Source organism: Gobius niger (genome assembly GCF_951799975.1).
Source record: "Gobius niger genome assembly, chromosome: 6".
In the NCBI taxonomy this organism is placed as follows: Eukaryota; Metazoa; Chordata; class Actinopteri; order Gobiiformes; family Gobiidae; genus Gobius; species Gobius niger.
The window spans coordinates 20,599,117-20,626,884 of NC_136857.1; the positions used below are offsets into that span (position 1 = coordinate 20,599,117).

The 27,768-nt window shown below is 42.4% G+C and overlaps 1 protein-coding gene across 1 annotated transcript; it reads left to right on the forward strand.

The window, feature by feature from the left end:
• Window positions 1-374: 374 nt before the first annotated feature.
• Window positions 375-27,455, forward strand: lhfpl4a (LHFPL tetraspan subfamily member 4a). Its single transcript, XM_079557653.1, has 4 exons — window positions 375-1,454; window positions 22,058-22,294; window positions 25,853-25,869; window positions 26,261-27,455. Exons 1-4 carry the CDS (start codon window positions 1,046-1,048, stop codon window positions 26,312-26,314), a joined length of 717 nt encoding a protein of 238 aa, XP_079413779.1. The 5' UTR covers window positions 375-1,045; the 3' UTR covers window positions 26,315-27,455.
• The last annotated feature ends 313 nt before the right edge of the window (window positions 27,456-27,768 follow it).

Here is a 27,768-nt window from a genome sequence, read left to right on the forward strand (position 1 = left end):
CTGAACAGTGAACAGTTTCAGGACAACTTGGACAATAAACTTAGACTGGATATTATGGAATAAAAAAATATTTCTTTTTTAAGATAAATTAATGCAAAATTGCCTTTTGTTTGCATTATAGCATACGATATTTAATATGACCACCAACTAGTGTTTTAAAGACGCTATAAACACTCAAAAGCATCCCCTGCTCTGCATCCAGCCTCTCTCGGGGTCATGTATTACCACTAAACGTGATTTGCTATTTTGCTAAATTCCCAATTCAAGGTGAGTAGCGGCGGGGGCGCGCATTGATGCAAATTTGCTGCTGTTTCTGCTGCTGAGGCGCGCGCGTACGTGTCCGCGCTCCATGCCTGCCTGTCATCAGTACAACATCAGCATCTTCCGGGGAGCGCGCGCGGGGAAGAGGAGGAGGTGGACGACGGAGCGCTCGAGAGAAAGCCAGAAGAGGAGCAAAACCGAGCCGATAATGGAGTCGAGGCGGTGGAGGATGCGCGCAGAGAGGACTGTGTGACACCGCGCGTCCGTTTACATCTGCGGAGTCTTTGTGTGTGTGTGTTTTTTTTATTTTCGGGGGAGACGTGAGGAGCGGTGGAGGAGCTGAGACAAGAGGGGAGCACCCCGCGCGGATGTTGGGGACGCAGAGGAACGGAGGCTGCACCGCTGGCACTGTTCGACGGGCTCCGTGTCAGCGACACGACGCGGCGATGAACCGCACATTTGAAGCTGCTCACAACAAAAAGGCACCCGCTCTGAAGCTTGTTGTGGCATTTTTTCTTAATCATTGATGGGCCCCGAGGAGACGCGCCTCGGAGCGCTATGTTGAATCACTGGTGCTGGTCAATTATTCAGTAGAGCTATAGGTAACGCGGGGCTGTGTGCATGTAGAGGCGCTGTGCGGCTCCGTACGGCTGAGTGCCATCATTAGTGTTGTGTTAGATTATGTAGGCCCATTCAAGCCTGTGCGTGGAAAAGGCGTGGGTTTTTTCTTCGTTTTTCTTTTGTTTTGTTTTTTTTATACTGAGATCTTACACAAAGGCCAAACATGTTGCCTTCCCAAGAAGCCTCTAAGATCTACCATGACAACTACATGCGCAACTCGCGTGCCATCGGCGTGCTGTGGGCCATCTTCACCATCTGTTTTGCCATCGTCAACGTGGTGGTGTTCATTCAGCCCTACTGGATCGGCGACAGCGTCAACACGCCGCAGGCCGGATACTTCGGCCTGTTCCACTACTGCGTGGGCACTGGGCCGTCGCCTAGTCGCGAGCTGACGTGCGTGGGTAGTTTCTCCGACTTCAGCTCCATCCCGTCCGGAGCTTTCAAAGCGGCGTCGGTCTTCGTGCTGCTGTCCATGGTGCTGACCCTCAGCTGCATCGCGTGCATGGCGCTCTTCTTCTTCTGCAACACCTCCACCGTGTACAAGACGTGCGCGTGGATGCAGCTGCTGTGCGGTAAGTGACGCTCTGCCATTGTGTGTGCTCTGAGCTGGATATGAGCCGCTTAGCAAATGGAACCAATCATTCACAATAGACCTAATATTTCACAAAACAAATAATAACAATCTGATGGCCTTTCTAATTGCAACATGGAATACAAGCGGGGCCAGACGCCAAAACGGTGTATTTGCAACATTACCTATTTGATTATAATTGCATTCGCCTCTGTGTTAACCAATAAATACGGCCCTCATGGGAAAGGAGGAAGGAGAAGCTGCGCTGTGAAAACACAGTCCACATTTCAACTATTATTAGTAGAATATACTTTGGGAAAACAAAGAATAAATGGTGACACATACATTTCATTTATATTCCTATCTGCATATAACCATATGCTGTTAAATTAACTACAGGAAAATTGTTGCGCAGAAATGTAGAGATGATAAATGTGTAATGCACCATTGTGCATTAGAACAGGAACATAATACCAGTGTTTCCCAAACATTTTTCTTATGCATATTTAAGGGGTAGTTTGAAACAAATGTGATGGTAGATTTGGATTATTGGGTGATTGGTTGAAATATCTGCAAACATTGAAAAAGAAATCTTGCGTAATCCATGGAAAGACAGTATTTGTTCTCTCATGTCAGAGTTGCTATTTATGATAAATAATGCACTTTTAGAAAGAGGGCTTATTAAGCATTCTTCTAATACATGTATTTATTCAATGTCTGTCCATCATCCTCTGCTTTACTGAGGCCGGGTCACGGAGGAAGCCGCCTTCACTGTCCATGTGATTTGACCGGGGTCTCCTCCTGACGGAACAGAACACCTCCTGAGGGCAGTGTCTGCGGTGGCCACCTCAGCTGGCTCCTTTCAGTGTGAGAGAGCAGCAGCTCTGCTCCAAGCTCCTCCCGGATGATTGAACTCCTCACACAATTTCTAATAGTGCGTCCAGGCACCATGAGGAGGAAGTTATGAGCAAAGTCTGATGACAATTATAGGTCAGAATATAACAGAGATTGGCCAGTAAATTGAGAGCTTCGAGACAACCGCATGGCAATACAACATGTGTTGTTCATTTCAAAAGGGACAGCATAGTATATACACTTTTAAGATGATTAGTGGTTGAAATTATTTTCTGTGCTGTTGGGCATTGGCTGGTGGAGAAGCATTTTGTTTGTTTGTTTTGTGATCTTCTATACAACATTAACACAAGAATCACACTACCTGTCACCGTAAATGTAAGACATGAAGAAAGCATTATGATGATTAAAGCATACACTGACCTGTTTCTTACAAACCACCTCAATAATTCCTTGTTTACAAAGCATTCATCGGTAAAAAGCAACACACAAGTCATCGCTTGGAAACCTATAAATGGGGCTTCTCCTTGACAGCCAAAAAAACATTATCCTCATGGAGATGTTAATCCAAAAATGAAAATAAGATGGTAAACATTTGCACAACTGCAGTGAAAAAACCTTTGTGCCGTGTCATCAAGTAACTCTGACGTGTTTGTTTGTGCTCTTCCTGGGTACGTAGAGTGGGGGCGGAGACGATAGATAAGTGCAAACGGAAATTCACCCAGTCTCTTTTTTTCCTCCAAGCTCGAGTCCTGGGAGCTTGAGGGTTCATGTATACATATATGTTCTGTTGATGGTGATTTCCAATTGATTTGAAGCAATAATATAAATGCAAGTAATCCAGTGTTGTCCCACTTTAGGGCTGGATTTGTATTTTTATTGCTCTCTTCACTTGGTTAGAACAAGTTTATTTGGGAGATTAGATTGTGCAGTACATTGTTTCATTTCATTTTAAAAAGATTAAGGATTTGTTTGGCTGAGGCTTAAAACAGTGAAACAGTAATTTCAAATGGTCAAGTTTGCATTTATGATGCTCTGGAATTTGAGGGCCTGTCCATAAGCTATTCATTGTTTCTGTTCCACATAATTTAAAGTCTTGAATACACATGTGGGGGGAAAAATGCTTATTTTCATGTTGTCAATTTTGGCTGACAGAGATGACGTGCTCGTTTTTTTGTTTCATGTGGATGGGCCCAGAAAATCTACAGATATTAAGCATTCAAACAAAACAAAAAAACTCCCTCCGTGTGCGATGTCTTTTTCTTCCAAGCGGGTATCTTTGCTATTCCGAGAACTGCACTGGACTGAGACGTTTGATGTATTTCCTGGGATCTTCTGGATCTCATGCTCCTTTTTCCTGATGTTGCAGTCACTTGGTATTGCTATGTCAACCTCAACGGCTTTCCTCTGTTCTTTGTCCACCACCACAATGTCCGGTTGGTTCGCCATTACCATTCTTGGCTCGGTCATTCTCTACCACCTCTGGAGATTGTTCCCTCTTTGACCTTGGGGTTTCCAGCCCATTCTCTGCGCAGGTGTTCCTGTACACTATGCCAGCCACTTGGTTTTTGCGCTCCGTGTAAGCTTTCCCAGCCAGCATCTTACACCCTGCAGTTATGTGCTGGATTGTCTCAGGGGCCTCTGTGCTGTCTTTGTTTCGGTGGTACATCCCATGTAGAAGCTTGTCCCTCCATGACAGAACCTCCAGCACCTCATTTTCTGTTCCCCATTGTCTGAGACATTCACTGAGCACGTCATCTGTTGGAGCCTTGTCCTTGATGTACTTGGATCTTGGATGTTTCATCCTGGATAGTGGCTCTCACGCTCACTAGTCTTCCTTGGCTAGTGTACAGTCTCAGGGTGTTGGATTTGGGGTGGAACCCTCCGTGCATGGTAGGAGCTTTCTTAACATCTGTGGTCTGTATCTCATCCTTTAGCCAGCTTAATATTCCTGCAGGCACCTCATACAGTTTACTACTGTGAACAATATACCACTTTATCAGCAGCACTTGCCTTTACTATTACATGGTGTCATTTTGTCATCTTCTGTCTTATTGCTTGTATATCTATTTGCCCTGATTGCTGTAAACCCAGCACTGAGATCGCTTTTGTCAAGGAACATGCAATTCCTCAAGTATAGTTTTGTTTTTTAAGTAAACTAGATCTATTTCTCTGTTTGGTGATGTCCTCTGAAAAAACTCCGTTTGGCTCTCAATTATTGATAGTAGGCCTTAAATTCGGGCGTCCCAAAATTTCATCCGATGGGCGGGGGAGCGACTGAATTTTGCAGTGCATTATGGGTAACAATAGTCTTCGCAAGTTCCGGTTCTGCCGGAGCGTTTTCGTTCACTCTGCTTGCTTCATCTTCTGCTGAGAGAGGAATACAACTCTGTAGCTGATATTTTATGATGCAAACTTCGACTGTTCCGACTCCCTACATTTGGGGCTCGGACCTCCCGCCTCCCCGCCTGCCTTCAGTGGACACTTTTAGCCACGCACTGCCCCACTGTACGGTCTCCCGCCCGGCTCGGAGCCTCGAAGGCCGGGCAGGATAGCTCAGCGTTGCCCCTGGGGTCTGTGAGCTGTCCCTGCAGACTTTAGTAAAAAGCAGCCATTTCATAAGCACTGACAGTCTCTGATTATCTCTCTGCCCAATACAACTTTATCGTGTCTGTGTTTTCAACGTGAGAACATCAGCCATGTCAAAAAATAAGTCTGTAGCCAAGCTGCTTGCCCGGAGCTAACTAGCTCCTTAGCAGCGCATAGATCCGGTGAAAACAAGTATTATGCAATAATAACGTCAATACAGTAACTATATAAAGCAGCCTTTGAGATGATCACACACTGAGTCGGGCCTGAAGCATTTGTGGTTTATTGCGGACTTTTCATCAACAATGAGCTGTAGGCGATTGTATCAAGCTAATGAGGCTAACCTGGAATAATCATTGTCCACTGGCACAAATAATAGTCCTTTATTCGGACGTATGGGCTGGATATGTGTCATACTAGGGAGATCCTTGCGTAGATCATGTATAGCTATAGTTCAAGATCCATAGGACATGGCAGTAACAAAGAGGGACTAGTTAGAACCAAAACAGCAGTTATTTTTCAGTCACGAGCTCCTTCCTACGCTTCAGAACACATTCAAAATCACTCGCCCCTGACATCTCAGTCAATCAGTGGTTTTGTAAAGCCCAATATTACAACAGGAGTTGCCTCACAGGGCTGCACAAACCATTAAGGCAATAAAACAGATCAGAAAAGTCTCCATCGCCTTCAGTCTGAATGCAGTATAATAGCATCAGGAAGTGCGCTAGGACACGAACGGTGTGGATGAAATCTGTGGATGAAATTTTGGGAGAGCAGAACGTCCGAATTGCTTTCATACCCAGTCTACATAAACCTATACCTGCTTCCGTATGTATACAGAGAAGGTCCCGCAGGGAAATCTTTTCTGCCACTGTCCCCATTTATACCTGGACAGATTAATGCATGATTTTTCTGTACTTTAGAACAGAAAAGTGTTTTGTTCCCAAAAAGTATGTTCATCATTATTTTTATTAGCAAGCAACCTCTGGATTGGTGAGGAAGCGCTCTGCTGCAACCGCTACCACAAGTGCTCAGAGTGCTGTCTTGTTCTGTAGCCCTTATGTAAGCACAAAGGCCAGTTGTAGTCTACCGATTTCCCATTCACACTGTTGCCCCTGACACCAGATCTGCTCCTGATAATTCCCGGCTGCAAATCTCACTCTACGCAGCAATACCAGGCACAATCCTCCTCTATTCCACTCAATACGTGTGAAAACAGCACACTAGGCTTATCCAATGCAAATTCACTCATTCATCATTAGTGGGGAGTATTGGCCAATGTGGACGTCCCGGTACATAAAGCTTAGTGTACATGGACTGGTGCTATTTTGAGGCGTGATTGCGGGTCGATTGGATTAGTGTTCCCAGCCAGGTGAGCTTTTGTCTCTGATGTCGGATTACGCTACAATATGTGCACAAGTGGCTTCCCCCACATCTGTGGTAAAGAGGACCGCTGTGGTGGGATGTTGTGCAGCTGTGGTGATGCCGTCAGTGGGGCCAAATAGTCAGGGTGTGAATAGTGGCGCAGGGGTTAGTGTGCCTCTCAGCATAAAATATCATGTAGATAAAAGGGAGAAGCAGCGACCTTTGGTTGTCCAGAAGTATCAGTGACAATCCATTTGGTGAAATTACTTTTTGTTCTTGTCTGTTCTCTTTAGTGTCTATTCCACCACGTGTAACACACAGCAGAGAATTGTAATTGCATCACTCTCCAACTCAGTGCGAGTAGATAGACTTTCAAACACATATACATACAGTAGAGGGGGCAGCAGAGGGAGCATTCAAATCCCTGCCTGGTGGACCCAGTATATAAGACCCGGCAAGAATCAAGACTCTACAGCACCTGAGTCCAGATCCGGACCTCCAGAGACTTTAGTCCGGACCCCCCAGGCTTCTCATCCTCTCAATATACTTAATTTCTAAAGCTGAATAAAAAATATCTAATCAATTTGAATAACATAGCAAAATGATTGATTAATTGATCAGCTCATGTTTTAACATGTTCAAGAGCAATGACTGCATATGTACATATATGGACATATCTTCAAAAGTTACGAAAGAAAAGTTTGCGGACCTTGAGCTGATTTAGTTGGGCATACCTGCTCTACAGTCTTCCTCTACAGTCTTCCTGCTCTACAGTCTTCCTGGCAGGACTGAAGAAGCTGCAATTCTCCCCCTGAGACAACCTAGTCCACTCCTGATGCAGGAAAGCTGGTATTACAGGCCCTGTCCAGATCATTGTTGAGACAAAATACAACACAGTCACTGTCCACTGAGACGAGTGAAGTCCAGCTTGATATAGAGAAAGTGTATAATGACCTGTACAGAGTCTTACATAAAAACTTCATTGATCAGAGATTGATTTAGTGATTGTGTGGTTTTGAACGATGTAAATACTGGTTCACAAATTACACGTTTTTTTTCCCCCACTCCACATTTGGTACGTCCTCATACATGAGCAGCAGACATGTTCCAGTCACGGTTCATGTCACAGCTCATTAGCCACAATGGCATCCCCACAGTCCCTCGCTCCTCTGACGGACACATGCTAACTGAGATTTATGTGGCGCGATGGCGTTTAAATGACTGCAATGACTGTAAGACCTTAAGCCTGACATAAAGCGCGCATTAGGATCTGTCCTCCGATCCAACGTGCAGCCTCCACAAGTGAGTTAGCAGCACAGGGGTAGAAACGAATCACTTGTCCTGAAGTTACTGAAATAACGTAGCTTCAGGTTTTGCCGTTTTTTAGATAATGCAGTAGCTTCAATCTTCTGCTTTGTATCATCAGACATTAATGTAAAGTTTGTGCAATGAATACATTTAAACTGAATACATGAACCAAGCCATAACAGTAACTCTAAATGCTGTACATTTTAGTTATACAACTTCTACACTTAACAATCGGTGCGTGTGTGCCGTGTGCAAGAGGTAGAACCATCAGCAAAAGCTGGCGTTACAAAGATATCAGCACTTTTTTGGTATTGTTTTTCCCTGTCCGCATCTGCCCACTCGATGCCCTGTTCTGCCGACTACGATAAAAGCAGCAGATTCAATATCAGAATCAGCACAAATTTAGGGAAAAGAGCAGAGGTTGTAAAGATGTGGCCCTCAAACTGAAAACCTGAGCACAGTAATCGATGACAGAGGGAGGATACTAAAACAAGATGGCCGTACACTTATCTGTGATGTGGGCATAATATAGAGGAAATGCATTACAGGGAAGTGATGACTCAGCAGAATATAATGTGCTGTATCAGTATATGCACATTCAGACATCTATCAGCTAGATGACAGGCTGGGAGAGATAAGGGAAACGCGCCAATGTAAAACACCATATCTGAGCCTTCACTTAAATGGTCATGCAACATTAAAGCCACTTCCGCTGATGATGCTTAATATTATTTTAATGGTTTTAAGTATGTGTGCAAATAAGGCAAAATTGACCCTATTTAAACCATGATAATAAAGTTGTAGCTTTTGATCTGAACATTTCAAAAACAGTATTGAAGACGATGTTTTGTTTTGTTTTTAAATCAAAGTTAAGATGCCTCTTATGATGCGTTGTTCTTAAAGGAACAGGCCACCGTTTTTCCATACTGAGATATTCTTGCTTGAGCTTAGACAAGTTTATGTGTACCACGGTCAATAATACCATAGGAGCACTTTGACGTCTGCGCAGTAAAGTGAAGATATCACTGCGCGGACGAAGAAGCGCCCCTAAGCTGACCTCAGTTTGGAGCTATAGGAATATGCTAGGAGAGGCTAAATGTGTCTTTGGTCTTTGTGCGTGACTGAGTGCACGCGTAAAGACCAGACAGGTACGCATCAACTCGTCTAAGCTCAGGTAAGAACATATCTCAGTTTGGAATAACGGTGGCCTGTTCCTTTAAGAGCTCTGTCTTGTGAGGAAAAGTAGTTGTTGGCGAAAGGGCTAATGCCGTCCACCCCCTGAGAGAGAAGCGTTTAATCAGAGGCCATTCCCACTGGGGCAGCAGCACGTCACCTGGCCCCATGCCCTGACAGAATGTACCTCAGCATGGACACGCTCAGGCCAGTTCGGACCAGGCTGGAACACCTTAAGTGATAAGAAGCACCCTGTGTGAGTTTGGAGGTGGTCCATGGACAGTATGAGCTACATAGAATGCCAGACATGTCTCATTTTTTCCCCAGGACAGCTGAGACTACAGAGTGGCCTTCCAAAACGCAGTGTGTTAGGACTGAATTAAAAATGAACCCCTTATGATGTTTGAAATGCAAAGCAAGGCTTCACGTAGTGTTCTATTTCTGAGCAGATGTTCTTCTTTAATGGAATTAGTTGAAAGGCCATTTGTTTGGGGATGGCACTCCACTTGTTCGTCTTAAGATCAGATCCCCAAATGAAACTATCCTATTGCTTTTGCGCTTTTCATTTGTACTTTTGGTAAATAACGTGACACCATGTTGTTACTGTGTTTAACTTGTGTGTAAACCAATATCAAAGCCACCCCTACATTCTGTGGCCTTGTCTGGAGATGGGATGAAGGATCATTGAATCCTGAGTGTCAGGACACTATGACGCGGGCACGTTGGCAGAGTCCAGAGCACAGCATGTTTTGGACGCTCCAGACAGTCAATGAGCCAGTGCCGGCCTCTCTGTTCACTCACATTCACGCGCGACAGTGGACACAGGACAGCCAGTTAATCACATCCCAGCAATGGAGAGCAGAGAACTGGACAGAGACCTAGGATAAGCTTTAACCTCTGAAACGCCACTTGAACTGAGCACATTTTCTACAGTTTGGCTTTACCCAAATCTCAAAGCTGCTTTAAAATAAAAAGCAAGCATGACGAGGATGAAAACACAATAAAAAGTGACTAAAAAGCCTAAAAAGAGCGGTGAAAACGTAACAAAATAGCAACGAAAAAAAGGCCACAAATAAGTGACAAAAAGGCACCAGAAAAGCAACAATAATACAACAATAAAGGTGTCTAAAGAGAGACAAAAAGGTGACAAAAATAAATAAAAATGGGACAAAAATGCGGCGACAACGCAACAAAAAAAGTAAGGATCAGTTTTGTAGGCACTAGCTTTCAAATGAGGCAATAACACTGTGGCTCTCCAGTCCAGAAGATCTTAGATTTGGGTAAAGCCGAACTGGAAAATGCCCTCGGTTAAGGTGGGGGGGGGGGGTATGAGGTTAAGAGACAATGTAGATTAAGATTTGATATAATTAATTAATTAAGTGATACAGTAATAACACTTAAAGCAGTACTAAGTAACTTGTTTACCTACATAAATTCTTTTACCGTAGTCCCTCTGGGAGTAATACAAGTGTACAAGTGTTGGGGGGTCTCTCATCTCCCCCTGGTGTCTCTGACCAGGGTCGGAGTCACCAATACACACTAATGGAATCACAAAGAAGAAGCTAACAGGCTAACGGGGCAAAGCTAACTGCAGGCTTAGCACAACTTAAACTGTATTTACAGCCAAGTTTGAGTGAAAAAAATCCTCCCCATTGTGTAATTGGATGTACAATATCCCTCCCTCCCTTTGTCTTTTCTGTCAGTGTAGCACGAGTTACTTAGTACTGCTTTAAATGAGAGCATTTTTGGCTTTGACGCCACTATTTGGACTATTAACCTCCTCCTGTGGAAGCATAGACAAACTTGAATGAACGAGACAATAACAATGTGCTGGGGGTTCATTTCGGCATCATGGTCCCACATGCTACCACTCACACTGGAGGAGCATGAAGAAACGCTAATGCGGTCCTCCAGGCACAATCCATTTTGACACGTATTTTTTGTTCAAAAAACAACAACAACAACAACAAAAAAACAGTAACCCAAATGTAGAAAGTATTGTTATTTCGTCCTCACTCTAAGTTTGGCAGGCTTGGAACTGGCGTGTAAGACTTAGGCTGGGAATGACTAGAAACTGGGGCAGCTTTAAGGCACATCTCGCCGACATACTCCTGGATATGTGAAGGAATAATGGGGTCGACGTGTAAACGACTCAAAGTAGGCTAGTTGTGGGGCCATTAGCAAACCGACCAAAGGCTAACCGCTAACAGGTGATGCTAACTCCCCCAGTTCTGTCTGCGCTCAAGGGGAGGCTGAGTAATGGGCTCACTTTAGAAACCAAGTCAGCTGAACGAGGGGTGCGGCAGATTTGGCAAACGCTTCGATGTGTCATGTCCCCAGCAGTAAATAATCTTCGGGGACAAAAAGGACCTTGTGTGTCCTCACATTTTGATCTCGAGACAGATTTAGTTCCAAATATCAGACAGTGCCAGTTCTGAAAGATTTCATGCAACCCCTGAAACTTTTGTGAACACACCCAACGCAATGTCAAGAGCATAAATGATGGCATAAACAAAGGACAAGAACATTTTTTTTTATAGGGTCTACTGTATATTATGCAAGTCCGACTTTATGAAGCTTTCAACCATGTTATATCCATTTAAACATTCCTGGAGTGGTGTTTTATTTCATTCAAACATGTCTAGTCTCTCTCTTCTGCACTCACAACGCCAGCCCACACTATGATGTGGATCAAATGGAGTAATCCAAGTCTCTTCCAGACGCCTTCACTAAAATGATTATGTTTTATTGTGGCCTGTGCAGTATAATTGTGTCATATTTAAACATTTAGGTTTTATTTTATAGACATGTATTATTATACATCTTGACTAGGGTACCCTGAAGTTTAAAAATCTGAATAAAAAGATACATAATTTGGACCTTTAGGACTTAAAATGTGCCCAGAAAATACTACAAGGTTCGTATCAGAGTTCAAAAGTCTGGGTTCGGCCTTGAAATCACCAAAAACGGATTGTTTTTTTTTAGGCGCCTTTGATAATTAAAGAAAAACAACAAAACGTAGGCTACACTTAGTCCTTTTCCGGTTGTTTGTTGCTCTTTGTTACTACTTTGACACTGAAATATTGGTGAACATTGTGCACATTTGCTGCTATTTTTGGGCACGGTGTTTTGTTTGCCTATTATTTAGTTATGTGTCACTTCCTGCTTATGAATTATGAGTTGGAACATTTAGTTTGAAACCTCATGTGAACCTGCCTCACTGCGCAAATGTGTGGATAATAGAAAGAAGCTGGTTTATGAGTAGCCTATTTCCTTAACCTTTTAGGATAGAGCATGGGATTTTGTTGTTTGAACATTTAAGATTTCGGGGTTTCCTTGTGCATTTCATAATGATGAACGAGTCGAGATCATTGACAGTATATTTAGAATCCACTGTCAATGGTCGAGATTCTAAAATATAAATCATCCGATGTTAAGTATTTACCAGTAGTGACTCGGTAGGATATTTTCTCTACATTTAAAAAGCAATATCATGTTTAAACTAAGTTAGTAAGAACAGTGTTTGCTCATACCCCATCAAATTGCAGATTTCTATGTGAATGTTCCATTTAAAACACTGCCTATGCATCCTCAAATGCAGTATTTTTTTCAGTGTCCTCTGTAGAGAAATCAGTAAAAACACTACAAAAAAGCGTGAATGGGTAGTACGTTTACACTGACGTTTCATGCATACAAGTGCTGTCCACACGCGCCCCTTCATGCGAGTGCGTAAGCCTCTGTAAATGAAGTGAATTATTAATGAGGCTGTTTCTGCGCGCTGGAGCCACTATGGGGGTTCCTCCTGTTTTCCCCTTCTCTCTGCTGCAGTAGTTGGCCTAATCACTGTGTGAACGTGCTAGTGCAAGCATGTATAAAAAGGCCTCCACGTGACGCAGAATTAGGTTCCATAGTGCCTTGTCGTTTTGTTTTGGTCCTTTTGATATTTAGCGATTCTTTCACATTTGTATACATTTTTCAATAATATGACTAGTTTTGCCTGTTGTATTATTCAATTTATTTCGTTAACAACATGTCTCAAAAATACATCAAGTCAGGAAGGTCAGTGATGCTTGTTCATCTTTTCACTGTTTTGATCCAACAGCAGAAAAAGTCCACTAATAATATACATAGGGATTCTTGACTATGGTACGCGTATCATCGGATGTACGTGGGTTTTCTTATGGGGAATTCGTCCTCATTTATACTTAGTTTAGCTCTGAGGGTAGTTGTGTTTTGTGATCAGTTCTTTATTTGTTTAATAAAACCATTTATTTATAGGGAAAAAATATAAAACGTTGATCCTATTGATCATGAAAATCATAATCAAGGAAAGAATGCAACTTGTTTGGATGTGTTTAATATCTAAGGATTGAAGTTTTGTCTTGCTGTAAAATATTCTTCGTATGAGCACGATGTGTTCTTATTCTTAGGTTGTACTTGGTGTGAAAAGTTTGAAAACCGCTGCTCGATGTGGAGCATATACAGTATATTGTGAGTTCATCATCACTTGATCGCATTATTTGCACTGCAACATCCCTCATTTCTCTTCTCTTCAGTGGAGGCAGTATATGGGGTTTTTCTCTGGTATCCCCCTTCTCTCTGCAGTAGCAGCGCTTGCGTGTGCGTCATATGTTTGCCAGTGCACGTATGTGGATGAACTCCCCCACGTGCACGCGTCCATGCTGCAATGCTCAGAGTTATATATAGCCCCACAAAGGGAGAGCGTTTCCCGGGGGAATCTCCCAGCCTCACTCATTCATTCGCAGCTTCACAGTCGAGATTTCTGCCTTCTGCTCTTCCCTGCAAACGGCCATGTTTTAATTATCAGCTACTTAATAAATAATTCCAAAGTCACCAGGGTGTTTCCATAAATAGCAGTGCAGCTGAATAATGGATTCCTTTGACCCCCTCGCAATGGCATTGTCGCAGCGTGAGATGGAGCAGGAGAGGTGGAGAGATGCCCCGCAGCCTGTGGAAAAGATGTGCTTTGGACAAATGAGAATGTATCCTTTCTCTTTTTTTTTTCCCTTACTTTTTGCCCTTTAACTACAGTGTATGTGTGTAAAGCATATCTGTTTGTAAGGGGGGGAATTAGTTGGGTTCTGTGATGCACTGCAGATAAGGCTTTGGGATCCCGACATGCGGACATAAAGGTTGGGTAAAAGAAAAGTTTAAAAAAAGAAAAGAAATAAAAAGGCAGTGTGCGACAGCTCGTGCAACTTTCCTCACTTTTTGAGGTGTCTGGCATTCACAGCAACACACTTGGAAGCCTTGATGTAAAATGACTGCTATATGCTTCCTTATATGGGAACTGAGGGGGGAATCCCAACACATATAAGTGGATTTGTAGATGAATTATAAGTTGTAACAAAATAAAGACTCACATTTAGCTCCAATAGTTACAAAAGTTCTTCATCTTGACATGAATTGAAGATGTAGCATTTAGCTCTAATGCCTTTCTCAACTCTCAAAGGACATTTTTTCATTGTAGGCACAATGACCACTTCAGTATGCACAGGAAGTGATTGGGAATTGCTGCTGGTCCAAATGCATTACTGGACTTACAGGAAAAGGGTTGTGTTTGGGCCGTGTTATTGCCTCACCTCGTGTCACTCACAGAACATTCTAATGTAAGTTTTGGGCACTCATCAGTATAGGTAGGCTGTAGGGAAGGCTACACTGTACACTCTCTGCTTAGAGCTGCTGGAACAACGGACACGCAGTGCTGCTCACTGACATTCAGTAGGACTCGGGGCCACTTTGTTGGTGTCATAAAAACCCTTAGGAATGGTTATGCATATGTGTTCTATGCTAAATAGCACAATTCTTGGCAATATACACGGTAGAAATACCAGTGCTGTTTGCAGCGCTGTGACCCTGAGTGGTTTATAAAATCAAAATGACGGTAAAATGAAAGTTTAAAGTCATATTTTGAATCAGCCGCAAGTCAAATTGTATTTATTTATTCATTACACTGCACACTTATTTAGCATCTTCAAAATGGCATTAACCCCCACCTGAACCGAGCATATTTTGTCCAGTTTGGCCTTACCTAAATCTAAAAGAAAAAAGCGTCAAAATAGCAAAATGCAAAAAAAGAGTGACAAAAACATGACAAGAACGCTTCAGAAATGTGACATAAATGCGGCGACAATGCAACAAAACGATCAATTTTGTAGGCCTTAGCTTTCAAGTGAGGGTTAGGCTGGAAGCTCTGGTCGAGATGCTTTTAGATTTGGGTAAGCTGCTAAACAGATCCGCAAAATTAAAAAACATAGAGCACACGATCTTGCAGTATATGTACAAAACATTTGAGAACACCCATTCGGTTAAGGTAAATACTTTACAGGTTAACGTAAACCTGCTGTCACGACGCGAGGGTGAGAAACTGTGTCTGCACTAGACTGGAGTCCACTTGGCATCCGTGACCCAATATAAACAGCAAAAGCCTAATATAGTGCATTATAGAGTGAACAGTATAGGTTTGGCCACAGCCTCAGTGTTAATGTATGCTAATATATGAGTACAAGCATCGTCTGGATAAAGGCTAAAAATAAGATGCAACAGTACAGCTAAGATGGAAGTAGAGCCTCGGTGTGGGGGAGCTCCATGCCAAGTGGGGCACTGAACCCTGGGGTTTGGGGCGGGAGTAAAGTGCCCCCTCAGCAGCATTCGCACCACATGCCCCAACACAAAAAAAAGAAAAGAAAAAACTAAAAAAGTGTCCATTAGACAGATGAGCAGAGAAGCCCGAGGTCCGGACTGTGCTATTACGTTATGGCGCGGACATGGGGGGTGAGGTGGGGTGGGGGCGGTCCTAATGTGGGCATGTTGACACCTTTCCACTCTGCCGCGCCGCGTCTGACTCCAGTACACTTCCAGAGGTGAGCCGGGGACTGCAGCCGCCACGGGAGGTTACCCACGGTTATAAATAGCCCTGTTGTTAGGCTTTGGGCTTCTGAGGAAGACTTCCAAAAAGATAACAGAGGAAGAACGACAAGGAGATCCCCCTTTAAAAAAACAAGGGTTCAACGAAAGTGACTGCCCAGGGAGAGCAGGACGATTATGAACTATAGAGTCGTGAAAGCAGAGTTGAGTGGTTTAGACTCAACCAAGGCAGAACTGGAGGTTGCATGTCTAACGTTTAAAAAAAAAAAATGTAAATATAAATACCATATCAAAATGGACTGGGTTAATGGGTAAATGGCAAGGAGAATGTTTTAGGAGCCAATGAGAGAGCCTTGGTTTGGTTGTGTTCTGGGGCGGCGTAGTGAAAATTGGTGAAAAGAGGCCAAGCTAAGATGAGTTCTTGGAAACAAACCGAAGATTTTGCGAGTGGGAGATTGGGTAACAGTGTACATTAATCTACTTGGCTCTAATCCTCACTTTTCCTTCGAGCTTTAATGGTTTTTTTTTGTTTTTTTCAACCCATAGAAATGATATTGTGGCTTGGATTTGGCCAATTCCAATCACACAAGGTTGGTGAAGTGTTTGAAGAAAATAAAGGTGTCAAAAAGTAGAACTTTCTTTCAAGAGGATGACACAAACATGTCTGGCCCAAGGAAACAACAACAGTATATGCAACATAGCCTGAGTGTGGATGGAACCACCATGCAACATATTGTGCTATTCATTCTTGCATTTTCAGTTCTTTAAATGTGCAGCAATATTTTGATTTGAATTTCACTGGATGGTCACCCCTTGTGAAATCATATTCATAAAGTTATGAATGCGCCCCTCACTTGATGAATTCTTCACGTGACTACTGCTCTGATGAAAAAAAAAAATATATATATATATATATAACACACATTGCATATATAGCACTCCGGTGATATTTTGGGAACACTTACGTAACCACGTTTGGCTCAAATAAAACAAGATGTGTGTGGACATGCAGATAAGAAAGTCTGACAAAATCCTTATGTAATGACTCTATAAATATCCCAAACAGTTATAAATAAATTGCTGCATTGCCTTTTTATTTCTCTCCAAATGTTTCGATTGTTTGACGCGCTTTGAGTTCTTGTTCTGACAGCTGACGGGCCACTGACAGGCCGTGATCAGCCGCAATGAGAAAAATCAACTTGATGAAGGAGCAGTTGCTATTGTAGAGTTTTGTTTCTTTTCTTTTCCATCAACATCAGCTTTCGCCTGGTGTGTGTTTGCTTGAACCCCTCCCCGATACGTTTGAAGTTCCTCTCTTAGAGTGGAGCATGCAGCAGGGTCCTGAACAGGGAGCCCGGGCTCTGCAAACGGTGTAAGGTATTTTTAGATCGACAGAATCCACAACTCTCTCAACATGATGGTGACAAGTTTATGAAATGACAAGTTTCTTTGTTCAAATGCATGATTTTGTCGCAACAGCATTTTAACCATAATCATAAGGAGAACTTTACCACTTTTTACATCTTGTTTGTGTAGGCTCTCAGTCGTCAAAGCAGTAGAGATTTACTGTATGTATTGTGAACTTGCCTAGGGTGAGTGAGTAGAGGATGGTTACGATTCTTCTCACTCTTGTATTGTGAGAAGAAAACTAACACACAGGCTATAGGGGCCGAGTTTAGAAAGGTCTTTGGCTCATGTGGTACCAGTCTTACATTTGTATGTGATTCATACATTAATGATTGCACATTATGTTCAGCAGTGTCTTGTCTAGGGAAAATGCTGTAAAAACATTGTCATCCTTTATAGCAGGGGTCTACAACAAGCGGCCCGGATGATTCAATCCGGCCCATGACTTGTAGAGCACAAATTCCGGAGTATGTAAAAAAAAAGAAAAGTAAACCAATTCCGGTGCGGAATTATGAATTTGTAAGGAAATAACCTGAATGCTCACTCCAGCCACTAGGGGGCAGCTTAAAGAAAGAAAGGAACGAATTCCACAAGTGTTCAGCAGAGGGCATTGACATAATAGGAGATCAGGATATAAACAACACATTAGGGTTGGGTGATCATGTCTCCTTAATTGGCAGTTGATGATGTTTACAGTGAACCATCATGATGGACGATGATATCGTCCATTTCTCATTATAAGCATTTTTAAAGATATTTACATAGCCTATATATAAGCTGCATATTATTTATGTTAGGAAACATGTGAGATCGCAGGAGAAATGGATCTAAACTAAACATGATCTGAACAGAGTCACGGAACACGACTTTTGCAAAAGAAATGTGTTAAAACTCGTGCGTAAAAGTGTGAGAGGAGAACGACTTATTCATAGCTTCAACTCCTCCTCAATACCAAGGCTCTTATCACACTAATACAAGTGTAAATCGGAGATTATTATTTGCATCTGCTCAATTTTAATGTAATGTTTAAGAAACAGTGAACTGGACAATATTTACAAGTTTGTGTCGTAGCCTACGTTTTTGAAGCTGCTCCACGCGCCGCCCGGTCCGTGTGCTCGTAACCTGTACCTCCTGCACCGCACCTCTTTCTCTCCTCTCTCAGTCCTTCGTGAGGATATCTAAACCCATGCGCGCTCTGCTAGCTCCGATGTGAGAGCCATCTCGTCATTTGTAAAACTGTTTAGTTTCCGTACGAAGCAAAGCAAGACCATGCTGTGTTGGAGTGAAGCTGCTTTTAGAGAGAGAGAGAGAGAGAGAGAGAGAGAGAGCCCCGCGTGTCAAATAGAGCAGCGCTGCGTCTTTACTTTAATGTTACGGCTAACACATCATGTCTTCTGGCTTCTGGCAGGCTACTTAAAGTAGCGTGTATATTAGTTATATTCGTGATTTAATTTACAGTGCAATCCCTGCACAGTTTGAAGGTTTACAAGGCCCACAGAAGATCAGTGCGTGTTTATGACAGGAGGGGGCGTGGCATCACGGTGGTGGCTCTCCATCGTGATGTTGCCCATCCATCACGATGGACGATGATATCGTACATCGAAACAACCCTACAAAACATTATAGCCACGTGGTAAACGGACAATCTGCCCCAGAGCGGCTGTGGCTACAGTAGTCACTTACCACCATTGAGTGTGGAGAATGAATAATGCCTACAGTGTGGCAGAAATTTGTGACACAGGCTTGTAAAATGCAATGCAAGTGTAAGCCATTTTTTTTATGAGGCTACAGTCCTGTCAGGCTCACTATTGTTCATTTCTTGAAAAAAGTTTCCTCAATAGTATTTTCCAATTAAAACATATTTTACTAGAGCTTTTGTTTATGAACCCTGGCAATACACGGCCGATATATTTTGACCCCCATGGAAATGTACTTGGAGATCCCTGCTTTAGAGTGTCACGTGTAATGTATGGATCTCATCCCATTTGTGTCAATCAGATAAAGACTGAGGAGCTCAGAGCACACATTCACAAAGGCAAAATATGGTGGATGACACAGATTGGTTGATGTCATACATTGTCCAATAGGCAACATCTTCTGCCTATTTTACCATTTATTGAAGGACAATGTTGTAAGTTACATGTTTGAGACCTCAGGTGAACTGTGAGTCTATGTGCTCTGTATTATATGGTGTGGTAAACCGTGTTCAGCCTTATTCTTTTCCACAAAAGCGGTCTATCAGAATGTGTTACTGGGCAGTTCCATTAGTCATAAGGTTCCCTCAGAAGACCCTGCCTTCGCCCACGGTCCATCATTCACAGTGAGGAGGTGGGCGGCGAATTCACGCCAGATTCTAAGATGGCTACGGCATTAACATTAGCAATAATACGTGCGCGCAGAAATTTCAAAAGCCTCATTCCGAGCAGAGATTTGAAAACTGCGTCCAGCCTTTCTCCAAAATGATTGTGCATAATGAGATAGTAATGAGAATCTCTAATAGTCATCATACTGTAAGTAATGAGAGAATAGCAATGCAATGGAAGTAATCATGTGGGAAATCAGAATATTATTAGCTGCTTTTATGACCTGTGCATGAGATATGAACATGGATGAAAGATGAAGAAAGCATTAAGGTCGTAATAAGCGCGAGGTAGTATGGTTTATGAATTTTTGATGAATGTGTCTCCAGCTGGCACAAAACCAACCGAAAATTATTGAGTGTGGGATTTCCTGGAAGATCCTCTCTGCGATTAGCATTAGCCGTTCATCCGCCTTTTGGCTTTGATAGAGCTCATCCATTATAACTTCCGGAAAAGATTCATTCAAGACAAATGAGGATAGGCAGCGTCAGGTCTACTTCTAAAAGGAGCAATGGAGATACGAACAAAAAGCATGAGCCCTACATTATAATACAGTCATTTAACCAATTTAATGCAAGCATGTATTTAAATGTGTTTGTTTGTTTTTGTTGGTAAAAAAATATTGAGGTTGATATATTGCCCAGCCAATATATCGGGCTGATATTTGGAATTTTACAATATCAGCTATCGGCTGATCTATCTCCAGGACCAAAAGTGATAGAGTCTTTTCTTTTTGCATTGGAAAGAGCGAAGAGCTTTAAAACGAGTCCTCTCACAACTTCCGAGGCCTCAGGGGAAGAGAAACATTGCAATGAAAATTGGTTAGCTACAAGTTTTTTTTAACTAATACACAAAATTCACTAAACCTCAGTGAATATGGACATGCTGCATGTCATTTTGAAGCACCGAACCTGGAGAGTTCAATTGCCGAGTTAGTTTTAACCTCCGCAAAATCATTTTGAATCACTGCGCAAAATGCAGCGGCTAGCAACAGCATGCTATAATGCTAACGGAATTATGCTAATTAAAGGCAGCTAATCAAAGTTGGCACAGAAGCTTTGATTGGATCACCTAAAATAATAAAATTAAATCGCCCATTGCTGGAGTGACCAAGTATTTATGTTTTTACAGGACTATGTGTTTGAAAAAATTGGCCAAAAATATTGGTTTACAATATCAGCCAAGGAAAATCGACATCGGCCAATAAATATCCGCAAAAATCGGCATCGGTCTTAGAAAAATCCATATCGGCTTCAAATCTTGGTTAAAATATATGGTTTGCGCTTAAACAGACTACCTTAAACAACACAAAACCATTTAGGCACGAATAGTAGCAGTGACCTACAGCTGGAGACACAATTTAACACAAGCTACAGCCTACACCTTGAATTGTATCCGCAGGAAACCGCAAACACTGCCCTCCGGAAGACCATTGAATGAAACTCTCTTGTTTGCAACACAAGCTTGATCCACTCTGGAAACGTACCTATAGCGAAGGACAAGAGCAAAGTTGAGCGAGTTCAGTCCACGGGGAGCACTCTTTGTAACATGCGACTGCAGTCCACAGATCATTGTAACTATAAGCTGCACAAACTGGCATGAAAAACATAAGTGGTTGCACCCACAGATGGCAGAACTGGATCTAATCCCCCATTTAAGAATTGCACTCGAGGACACAATACGTCACAGTATAAGAACTTGTGACATAGTTTTAAGCTTAACTTTCCACTTTGCCTGTGTCTATGTGGTGTGTGAGTGGTCAGTGTGGATCATTACCTGCAGTATGTCTTTAAGTATTGTGTTGGAGTGTCAGGAAGACAATAGGAAATTAACCTCTTAATGACTGAAGCGAGCCTTTGGCTTCCCCAAATCTAAAAGGCTAATAAAAAAAACAGCTCAAGTAGACACAGGAACATGGAAAAAGATGTATAATCATAAACCTATGTCGTGAAAGCAATGCCTGTAATGCTGTGTGTGCTGTAGGCTGAAAGAGATGATGAAGTGGATTTTTCAGTACAGAATTGTGGTGTGGAGTGTTTCTCTTGTCCTGGCTCTGACAGTTCCTTCAGCACACTGCAGTCCACACAGAGAATACGGCTCCATCAGCTCCCCAGAGCACCGCGCTGTGATGAAAGTGCAGAGAGCCAGAGTATAGATTACTATTTCTGTTGTAACGTCAACAATGCGTTTTTGCATTCCTCTGAGACATTTTGTTCTCCAAACAACCGGTATCTACGTACAATGTGATATGTTGAGATATGTTGTTTATTGTCCCTGGAACAACAATGCCTTTGGATCATCAAAAAGTTGTACATGCAGCAAAATGAGCAGCACTAGAAGCCTGGTAGTTTTGTGGATGTGCAGTGTTGTCCATTGTTTTCTTCGACGTCTCTTGCTTCAAAACATGTGGGGATGTGCTATGACACATTTGACCAACTCCATTTTGATTTAGCTTAATGTTAGCTAATAATCTGGATAGTTGCACTGATACATTGACGTATTATAATGTGGTAAAATGTAGGCCATGGAGGCCTGCTCTGCATTGTATTCAAGCCAGGTTTGCCTTTTCTCAGTAACCACAATAGTATATCAGGAAGCAGCTCACCCTTATTTGAATAGATGGGGCCTTACCTGCTGTCTCCTCTCTCCTCTTGTCCCACAGGTGTGTGCCTCGTGCTGGGCTGCATGATCTTCCCTGACGGCTGGGACGCTGAGGTGATCCGGGACATGTGCGGGGAGCAGACGGGGAAGTACGCCCTGGGCGACTGCTCCGTCCGCTGGGCTTACATGCTGGCTATCATGGGCATTCTCGACGCCCTCATATTGTCCTTTCTGGCTTTCGTCCTGGGAAACCGCCAGACAGACTTCTACCTGGACGACCTGCAGACAGACAACAAAGGTGACAAGGGGGAATGCTGCCTGGAATTGATCATATCAGTGTTTTTTAGGGGCATTTGTGGTGCATTAGAGTGTAAACCTTCACGAGCAAATGTTCTTTGAACAGTAATTGGATGGGATAGTTTTTTACGATTCTTGCTTATAAAACATGAATATCAGTTTCATTCAGAGCTTGGATATTGATTTAATTTGTTCCTTCAGTTGATTATTTTTGTTATCGACAGTAATACCTAGAGATAAGTCAATGTTGTTTTCCTTTGTTGTTGTATCCTAACATGTTAACAAGGCAAACAGCTTATCTATCTATGTACAGTGCCTCTCGAAAGTACTAATGCACCTTAAACTTTTGCACATTTTGTCATGTTTACAACCATAAACATAAAGATTTTACTGAAAGTTCACACACAAGTAACAGACAACTGTGAAGTGAAAGCAAAATGATACATGATTCTGTTATTTTTCAAAAAATAGAAAAGTGAAAAGTGGGGCGTGCATAAGTATTCATACTGCATTTTCTGAGTGCATTAAATTGCCTTTATAACATTCCTAATGACTGCAGAATGTTCACACCTTGCCCTGGCGGTTAAATAGAGGCTCTCAGTCTTGAGAATGAGGAGTCAAGTGCCAAATTGGGGTGATTTGGGGGGGGCTCTGAGCCGGTCGGCCATGATGGTGGTAGTACACTAGTGGCATGCCCCCAGAATTTCACGTATTCTTCACATTACAGAGCACTTAAATTTTTGCGCATTTTTTTTTTACGGCGGGACAGAGACGGATCTACGAATACGACAAAGAAAAGGAAGAAAGTAAAGCAGTGCAAAAAGATAAGGTGAAAGAAAAGGGACCGTAGAGCAACAAGCTCATACCAAGCGCAAACACAGCGGTGTTTGGAGAAGCCTGCGGACATCCAAAACATCGACCCATATGAGCTACCTGCAGAGGAACGGCACAGAGACCTGGACCATTTACCTCCGTGCACATACATGGACATAGTAAATTACCTTGTTTTTGGTATAAGTTACTACACGATGCAGGAGTTTAAAAGCCACAAGTCTTTGGAAAGTTACGAGACTTTCTGCTGTGCTGCAGGACTCGTCCATCTACAAGCCTCCAGCGGGTGAAAACAACAACTCCTCACTCTCAATAATTACAGCTATTCTATGAGGGCCTCAGAGAAGTCCAAGTAGCATACCAGAGAGGTCAGGGATAAAGTTGTGGAGAAGTTTAAAGCAGCGTTAAGTTATACAAAGATTTCCCAAGGTTTGAACAGCACTGTTCAATCCAGCATTCGGAAATGGAAAGAGTATAGCACCACTGCAAACTTACCAAGACACGGCCGTCCACCTAAAGTAACAGACCGAACAAGGAGAGCACTGGTAAGAAATACAACCATGTGCCCCATGATAACTCTGGAGGAGCTGTGAAGTCCTGCCGCTGAGCTGGGGGAATCTGTACATGGGACAACTATAAGTCGTATCTACATAAATCTGGCCTTCATGGACGAGTGGAAGAAGAAAGCCATTATTGAAAGGAGGCCAGAAGAAATACCGTTTGAAGTTTGCTAGAAGTCATATGGAGGACACAGCTCCATGTGGACGAAGGAGCTTTGGTCAGATGAGACAAAAAAAAAATTAAACTTTTTGGCTCAAATGCAAAACATTATGTATGGAGCAAACCTAACACTGCTCATCGTCCTGAGTGCACCATCCCCAGTGTCAAATATACGGGGGGGAGCATCATGCTATTGGGCTGCTTTTCCTCAGCAGGGACTGGGAAGATTGTAAGAATAGTTGGGAAGATGGATGGAGCCAAATACAGGGACATTTTGGAGGAAAACCTGCTGGAGTCAGCAAGAGAACTGAGGCTGGGGCGGAGATTCACCTTCCAGCAGGACAGTGACCCTAAACACAAAGATAAATCTACAATGGAATGGTTTAAAAAAAAAAACATATAAATGTGCTAGAATGACCCAGTCAAAGTCCTGACCTAAATCCTATTGAAAATCTGTGGAAAGACCTGAAAACTGCTGTTCACAAACGCTCTCCTTCTAATGTGACAGAGCTTGAGTTGTTTTGTAAAGAGGAATGGGCTAAAATGTCAGTCTCTACATGCGCAAATCTTGTAGAGTCAGACCCCAAAAGACTTCCACAAAGTATTCATTCATGCTGTATGAATACTTATGCACGCCACACTTCTTTCTGTTTATGGTTGTAAACATGACAAAATGTGCAAAAGTCCAAGGTGTATCAGTACTGTATTGACGACAGCCAACATTTGAAAGACCAATCTCTTGTTTTTGGCGCCCTCTACAGCACCTATATATAACCTATATTGTGTCGAGATGACAGTTGCTCTGCCTGACCTGAGTTAGTCCAGCCAAACACCTCTGAATGCGGCTGTGAGGGGCGGCGGAGCAGAGGGTAGTCCTGTGAGCCTGCTGACAGTTTCACAGTGTTGCATCAGGACACTCCAATCGCATTGTTTCAGCTACGCAAAAGCAGAGCCGAGCCACAAGGAACAGACAACAGGAACTGAGCGAAAAGCCAAAATAGTGAGGCGGAATAGGGCTTACAGCAGAATTATGTGTTTGACTTGACACTGTGTTCATGTAGAAAACAAACAGAGATACAGCAACTCAGAGACAGAGGAAGAGAGCAGCAGAGCAGTGACATAAGATGTCTCGCTCCTCTGACAGTCTCTCTCCATGATGGTTTCCATGGTAACTGGAGATATTCCAGAGCGTGGGCGTGTCTTTTCTTCTCATCTGATTAACCTCACTGACAGGCTCCGTCATTTTACACACTTAATGCAAGAGTATCACCAACTCTGTTGAATGTGCTCTTACGTTTGTGCAACAATGTCACCAAAACACTGGTAACTGAAACAGCAAAAGTCAACAGTCTAGAAAGACATGTTGAACCATACTACACGTCACTGATCTGTTTCATTAAAGAGGGGGAGATGGCCAAGTAGCTGGTGCCTTCTCTACAAAAGTAATGTCAAATTGTCTGGTCCCATATAGTAAAGCTCAAATGCTCAAATTATTATTAAAGGGGCTAGATGCAAGTTGGCCATTTTATACTCACTACTACCACCTCAGGTCATACGTGTAACTGCACCTTCTATATTAAGCTTGTGCATGACAGCAATGTGGACCCGAATAAACAACTTTTTGAGTGACAGTGCAGGATTTTAGAGGCAGTTGTGGTGAATAGGTCTGAGCTCATTCTACACCTCAGGACATTGGTGGAACATGTAGGGAGACGAAAATACATAATTTGAACATTTTTAAACTGTATAGTCCCTTTAAGACAGCATCCTTTACAGACAACAAAACATTCCACATCCAGCCATCTAACACTGCCTAAACAGACATGTTCTGAAATGGATCTGATTTTCAAATAGTTGATGCGTTGATGCTGAATGATGGTTTTAATTAAAAAATTACAATTTGCAAAATTGTGCTCCTTTATCAGGCACATTTTGCATCAAATTATTATTCCACCCTTGTATATGTATATCATTGACACTTTGTTTGTTGTTTTGTTTTTTCTTGCAGACTTTGCCGTGTCAAGGGTAAGTTTACTCATTTTATTATATTATTGCAGCCATTTGAAAGAAAGTGAAGCACTTATATTGTCATTACTGCGATGCAAGAACCATTGGCCCTTAGTATGGGCAGTTCAGTCACATAAACCCATTGGTTGAAAGAAGTGAAGAGAATAGAGTAAAACTACAAAGATCTACTGCTTATGAGTTACACACTGTAATTTTGGCAATCGTTCCACTTTGGTTGGGCTGCAAGATAGACATTTGCCTATGAGTTGAAGTTTGTAAGCGACAATGACAATTACAGTGGTATATCAAGAAATATACCCCATATGACATTATAGCTTCTGTCTCTCAGCTTCTTTTAAAAAGATATTTTACAGTTGAAATGAATAACATGCCCTTTTGTTGTGCACAGATCGAGGTGCGGGACAGAAGAGAGCCGCGGTATGGTGTGCAGCGTCTTCACTGAGTGCAGTCTACGCCATCACGACTTCACCACATCCTCCTGTCTGTCCTCTGTCCTCCTCTCCAATGATCAGGATCAAACCCAATCTAATGCACACACAAGTGTACAGGATTCTGTATGATAGGAAAACAACTCAACTCACTCGGATAAACTATATTTTGGAGAAAAAAAAATGTACAAGGTTGTACAGTTCATTTAACACAAGTTTCTCAACTGATACCTTTATGAAAAAATGTCTTGATTTGCGAGAGGATTTCAATCCTTATGATGAAGAACCATAACACCCTCTAATTTTGTCAATTGTTTATCTATTTATTTCTTTATTCTTAAACAGTTCAACATTTTAAGTTGTTGTCTATTCATACCTTTGAATGGGTTTGAATCGAGACTGGCAATACCATAGCAAGGACCTCCACATGCGTTAAAACAGGGACCCATATGGCTCTTCATCTAAGGACTTTCAAATGTGAGATTTACAAAAGAGTTCCCCATTGCAGCTTTACCGAACATCTCTGGGAGATTCTTGTACATATGAAACAATGTAAATAACATTTCTGCTGACAACAAAACCTCATCTGGCTGTAAAGCATCAGAGTATAGTACTTCTACCCCTGATTTCCATTTTCCTTATGCCAGAAGAGCACTTGAATATGTGCACATCCATGACTCCTTAACTGGATTCAGAAAAGATCAAACCAAACTGGGATTTTCAGTTGTATTCCACCCCCTGAGCAGAGCAGGTCCCTGTGCTTCTTTGCTTTAACTTGGCCAGTACCTATTGCAGAACTTGACAGTAGGCATGGATAGATTTTTATTCCATTGGTTTCCACAATCACTGTTGTCATATGGCAGAACACTCTACAGACGTTCTGAGACTATAGCCCTTTACAGACATGAGACAGACTGTCCGTTGAGGTATTAAAGTAAAACATGTGTGGCATAGGGAAGATCCAACGCATAGAAAAGGGTCCTGTTTTTACCCCCCTGGAGGCATCCTCGTTTGTCTGTAAAGGGCTCTCCTGAAAATGTTTTTTTTTTTTTTTTACTTTGCCTTCTCTCAGTGGAAAGCCCCAAGTGCTGCGTCATCAAACGGTGACGTCGAGTACCTACGTTTGCCACTATCAATTTTACTGGCAGCGATTCCATTTTCCACAAAAAAAAAAACTGAATGAGCCATGGAGCAGTTCACAGAAACGGGCTTTCTGAAGTATTTATGCTGCAATGACTTTATGGGGTTTGTCGTGACTGTGAACGAGAGCATGTGGTGGAAGATATGCAAAGGTCTACAGCATATCCTTTAGACCTTTAGACTTAGACAATTCACTTGATCCCATTGAAGGCTGCTGGTGATGTTTGGCTTTGCAGTGTGAGACAATTTGTAGAAGTTCGAATCAGTGAAACCCTTTTTTTTGGCTTTATACTGAAAACAATATGAACCGAAAGTCTTAGTCCACAAA